The sequence below is a fragment of the Limulus polyphemus genome, unplaced genomic scaffold, assembly GCF_000517525.1.
Source record: "Limulus polyphemus unplaced genomic scaffold, Limulus_polyphemus-2.1.2 Scaffold728, whole genome shotgun sequence".
In the NCBI taxonomy this organism is placed as follows: Eukaryota; Metazoa; Arthropoda; class Merostomata; order Xiphosura; family Limulidae; genus Limulus; species Limulus polyphemus.
The window spans coordinates 414,847-420,555 of NW_013666338.1; the positions used below are offsets into that span (position 1 = coordinate 414,847).

The 5,709-nt window shown below is 34.0% G+C and overlaps 1 protein-coding gene across 2 annotated transcripts in view; it reads right to left on the bottom strand.

Moving 5' to 3' along the window:
* The window catches only part of LOC106460208 (THO complex subunit 7 homolog), a 26,679-nt gene extending 21,400 nt beyond the window's left edge, over positions 1 to 5,279 (bottom strand). The window contains exon 1 of one of the 2 annotated variants that reach the window (XM_013919892.2): positions 5,077 to 5,279. In XM_013919892.2, the coding sequence (XP_013775346.1) occupies positions 5,077 to 5,119 (43 nt within the window). In that variant the 5' untranslated portion in view covers positions 5,120 to 5,279. The remainder of the gene's footprint in view (positions 1 to 5,076) is intronic. The other variant, XM_013919893.2, reaches the window with a different exon arrangement.
* Between the last annotated feature and the right edge of the window lie 430 nt (positions 5,280 to 5,709).

A 5,709-nucleotide genomic window follows, 5' to 3' on the forward strand; every position in this document is an offset into this window, starting at 1 on the left:
GGGTCTGCTGAGCGGCATCCTGTGATTCAAAAAGAAGAATGATGTCGTCGGCATAATCTAAATCAAGAACTGTGTCTTCAGAAGAAATCCGGACACCTGAGAACGGCGAATCTTTCCTGCACTCCTCCATGACCGTATCTATTAAGAAGTTGTAGGGGGACATGTATGTATCTGAAGAACAGATCTCTGGAGACAGTGCAACAGGTGAACCACATTCCCTAAGTTTTAAAAGCAAACCAATCTTGACTGATTCAGCTCTAAGATCAGCAGGGACTGGCAAAATTCCCTTTAGTTTTACTCATGATAGTCCATGAGTAGCAGTCCATTGGATTTGTATTGTGAGATAATACTACCATCCTAAATTGCATCTAGATGGTCTTATTGAACACCTCATCTTGAAAAAGCCTGTTGCAACCATGAACAAATATAAAGTTTACTAGTGCAGAATTGAAAAAAATACAAGCACACCTGACTGGGCAACACTTGCCACTGAATGGAATCCAAGGAAATATAGAGGCACCCTAGAAGAAAAAGAAAAACTGTTGATCAGGTAAGAAAGTTACACACCTTGTTAAAATATAGCAGAGGTAGTCAATATAGCCATGGGGGGAGGCAAAAATCCCATAGAAGAGGAAATTGCCAGATCATGAAGGTAATGAGATAGGAAAGTGTTGAGAGAAGTCCACATACCGGCCTGCAAAATATCCCCAGAGAAAAGTTCAGATGAGCGGACAATGACATTAATAGATGCCGAATCTGGTAAGAAATGATGTGGAGTATATTCCGATCTACAATAGATAACCCCGAATAGACTATAGAAATCAACTCCCAAAGTCCCCCTGGTTAAAGTAATGGGTGATAAATCCAGGGACACTGCAGGATCCCACTATATAAAAAACCAGCGCATAGTGCCTCTGAACAGTTCTGTACAAGCCACAGAACATAATAGGTGCTCTGACTGGACACAAGAGATCTGGGTATGATAGACTGTAAAGATGAGAAATGCCTAGGAAAGGAATAGGAAAAAAATAATATATTCTCTTTTCTGTCAGTGAGAGTGTTCAGTAGGAAGGATCTGTCTGGATAGAACAAAAACTAGGTGGAAGGATAGAGAGTCTGCTGAACATGGATGGCAAATAAATCAGAACAGCTGCATTCGGAAAGTGACAACAATAGAAATATGCTATGAGGGAAAGGTGATACAAAGAACAGGGGGCCATAGGTTTGAAGGGATAATGTGATAACAAATGAAAAACAACTCTAAAGTCCCAATTAGGCAACTGAAATTGTCATTTGGGATGAAGAATATGAAAGGATCAGAAAATGAGATAGCACAGGAGTCAAAAACCCTGGTATACATAGAAGAATGAAAGGGAACAGCAAAGGATGTTGTATATAATGCAAGGTAGAAGCCAAACCTTTCAAAAATCCATGTCAGAAAACTTGAAATTAAGGAGACTGTTGGATGAAGTGGGTTGAAGGCTCACTGAAGACACCACTGAGAATATGTAGTCCATTTCCAACAACAGATTGCCATAGCAGGTTGATGAAGGATATAGTCAAACATAATAGAAACTGTAGAATTTAAACCCCTATAAATGGGCAAAGGACTGCATAACTTCCAAGCATGAAGTTGGAGTCATTAAATGTTGGACTGAAGTTGTCTCAACAAGGATGAATGAAGAGGTAGTGGTAAACATTCCTGGAGCAACTGAAGAGGAAACCATGTCTGAGCAGGCCAAAAAGGTGCTGACAAGAGAACTCAACATGGGGTGAAATGAATCATAGACAAGAGTCAGGGTAAGAGATGAATAGGAGGAAAGGTATACAAACAGAATCCTATCCAGTCTTGACTGAAAGCATCTATCACCAGAGCTTGTGGATGTGGAATAGGAGACCAGAACTGTAAGCTAAATCCCAATGGGTTGCAAAGGTGTCAATCATTGGAGAGCTGAACCGAGAACAAATCCATTGAAAGACCATCTAATGGAACATCCATGCTGGTGGAAAAATCTGATGGGGTCAAGAAAGGTGATTATTATAGAAATATATGTTATCATTTTATATCCTTAGTATTGGTTCGATAAAACAACTCTCATTCTAGAAACTCTTCGTATTTTCCATGTGATATATATATTATGTTTTTGTATATCAAAACTACATTTTACATAACAAAATCAAATTAATAATTTGAAGTAAATTTATCAATAACATACCACAAAATTTAATATCAAACAACCTGTTGGTTCATCTAGGCTATCCCATCCACTAAACTAAACTTTAAAAAAAAATTTCAAAGCTTGTCCTTATTATTAAAATACTTATAAAGCCTTCCTTTAAACTCACATAAATTTAACGTATCCACTACATCTGAAGGCAACCTATTCCAAAGGCCAACAGCCCTGTTGGAAAAATTATCTTAGCTGAAATCTACTACCCTCCTAAAATTTATATTTGGGTCCCCTAGTCCTATCATTCTCACTATTAAGTATGAAAAAAGATGATGCATCAGTACTATCAATCCCAGTAACAACATCAAACATCTCAATCAATTCCCTTCAAATTATTCTTCTTTTGAGATAAAACAATTTCAGAAATTTATTAATGTGTCCTCGTATGTCAACCTTCCCATCCCAGGTATCATCCTAGTAGCCATACTTTTAACCCTATCCAACAATTCAATATCTTTCCTTATGTAAGAAGCCCAAGACTGAACAAAATAATACAAATTTGGTCTAACTAGTGACCTATACAATGAAATTATAATCTACTTGGACTTATACTCAATATCTCTTTAAATACTACCTAAAATCCTATTTGATCTATCAATAGTAACAGCACACTGCTTGGATGGCATAAGAGACTGATCAACCAAAATATTAAGATCCTTTTTCTTCCAAAACAATGTTCAAGTTATTCCCATCAAAATTATACTTACAATTTAAATAATGATAACCCACATGTATTATCTTCAATCTCTTATAATTAAAAACAATCTGCCATTTATTTGCCTAACTCACCAAATGATCTAAATCCTTTTCTAAAGCAGGAGCATCCAACTCATAGCCAGAAACACCCAAATCTTTAATATCATTAACACATTTAAATAATTTGTTAACCATTCTTATGTTACTGATATAAAACAAACAAACAATGGTCTTAACCCTGGGCCTTGAGGTATCCCACATATGACATTAATACAGTTTGACCTAACTCCACTTATAAAAACCCTCTGCTTCCTTCCATCCAGTCATTTTTTGATCCAATGATACTAATTATCCTCTATGCCTATACAGATGTTTTTTAAAAAGTCTTTTATATGGCACATTATCAAACGCTTTCTGAAATTCCATATATACCAAACCTACACCTTTACTTTCATTTAAATAAATAGTAACCTCTTATACAAATTTCAAAGAATTAATGAAGCAAGATTTTCCCCTATTAAAATTATGTGGACTGTCCAACAAAATGTTAAACATTGTTAAGTGACTTTGCAAATCATCTTTTATCACTTTAAAAATCATTTTTTACTACTAGTGAACACTAATAAGCCTATAATTATATGTATAGAAAATTTTTATTACTTTCCGAAAAAACAGAAATACCAATGGCCAACTTCCAGTCTCTGGCACCTAAAGGACTTACAAAAAATTAATTAGCTCACACATCCCAGCCTTAACCTCCTTCAAAACCCTTCAAGAAATATCTTGTCCATATACCTTGTCATTCTTTAAACTTCCAAATTTTTTCTTAACTATGTTAAAATTAACTTGACCTTGTTCAATCTTGTTTTCTTCTAGCAACTGTCCAGGATGTGGAATGTTACTTAAATCTTCATTAGTAAAAACTGAAGAAAAAGTTGAATTTAATAACCCAACCATCTCGTAATCATCAGAAATAATCCATCCATTATCATACCTCAAAATCCCTACTACTATTATAACATTTTGCTTAACCTTAATCTATTTAATGAAATCCTTATTGTTAATTTTTAAAGTTTCAGCCAACGTTTCTTCACTTTTTTGGTTGCCCAATATTTGTTTAACTCTGTTGATCTTTTATAATCCTCCAATCCCTGTTAATTTTATAGCAGTGAGTTTAAACTTCTTAAATTTGCAATGCTTTTATTTAACAAGAAATGATTTGTTTAATTGGTATTTTAGTATTTTTACATATACTTTGAAAAAAAGAAAAGCTAGAGGGATCTGATTTAAGGTTATGAAGGGAACTGGTACTGGTAGTGTCTGTGCTTTGTCTTTTTTTTTTACTTAATCAGTTAACCCATTAACTGCAGATGACGGATATTTCCGTCATTGAAGTTCTATGGCTCAGCTGCGAATGACGGAAATATCCATCAATCGCAGACATACAACTATAACTCTATGCAAATGACAATAATTACCATTTTATTGTGATTGACGGCAACTCAGTTTTATCTGTGAGGCAGAAAACAGCAACTGAGCTGCTCCTGCAGCAGTTAATGGTTTAATGGTAGGACTAGGAGACACATGTAATTAAAATATAAATTTTGGCATGGTAAGTGTTCTTGAGCCAAGACATGTTTCATTTTTCTAACACTGGGTAGTTAGCCTTTAAAATGGGTTACCGGCCTCGATTTCAAACGTGGTGGAAGCAGTAAATTTAAATTCAAGGGAGCATTTGATAAATATTTGAATGGTACAGGCTGGCTTTGACTTTGAGGTTTATTTTTGTTGTTTGTTTATTGGATGGGACAGTATAGATACAATTCCCTTTTTGTCATTAACTTCAAATGTTACATTATAACTTATAATTAACTTTTAACTTAAGTTAACTTATGGAACTTAAAGTACATGCTTCAATTTTGAAGTGGCACGCAGAAAAATATCTTTATTATGTAAATATTATTATTATCAAGTGTTTGAATCAAGCAATATTTGTATTCCAAGTTCTAATAACATTTCCAAAACTATCTAGTACATATTACTATTATAGTGTTATTATTATAGTATTAGTAACTAGTAGTAGTACTGCTATTGTGCTAGTATTATACTTATAGTATAAATATAATTAAAAATCCACGGTATAACTCACCATCTGTGATTTGTAGTTGATTGTTTTGAGCTTGTAAACTCATTTATAAAAATTACTTTATGCCTTGGCCAATGAACAAAATAATATAATATTAAATAACATAACTAATAAAAGTAATATCTCCCTATAGGCTACAGTATACTCGAAGCGCTTAAATAGAACGCTTCTAAGTTCTAGTTATACGCTGAAGCTAAGACGACCTCTGTAAATTGAATTTACTGTATTTATTGGATAAATTACTTATTTCTTGTGTAATTGAAAAGATATATTGTAGTATATAAATATACCCTGCGTTTCTATCTTACAGTAACCCACTGGTCCATATAGGACATATCAGCTCTTATCATTCAAATATTTGTCAAGCCCTCCCTTAAAGCTTTTTAAATTGACTGCATCCATTACATTCCAAAGGCCAGCTACCCAATGAAAAATATGAAACTGTCTTAGCTAAAGGTGACTACCAACCTGTAAAATTTATATTTGTGTCTTCTAGCCCTACCATTCTCACAATTAAGTATGAAAAATACGATGCATCAACACTATCAGTTCCTTTAACAAACTTAAATGCCTCAGTCAGATTCGCTCAAATTTTTCTTTTATCAAGAGAAAAAAAAAAGCTAGTTTAGAGATAAT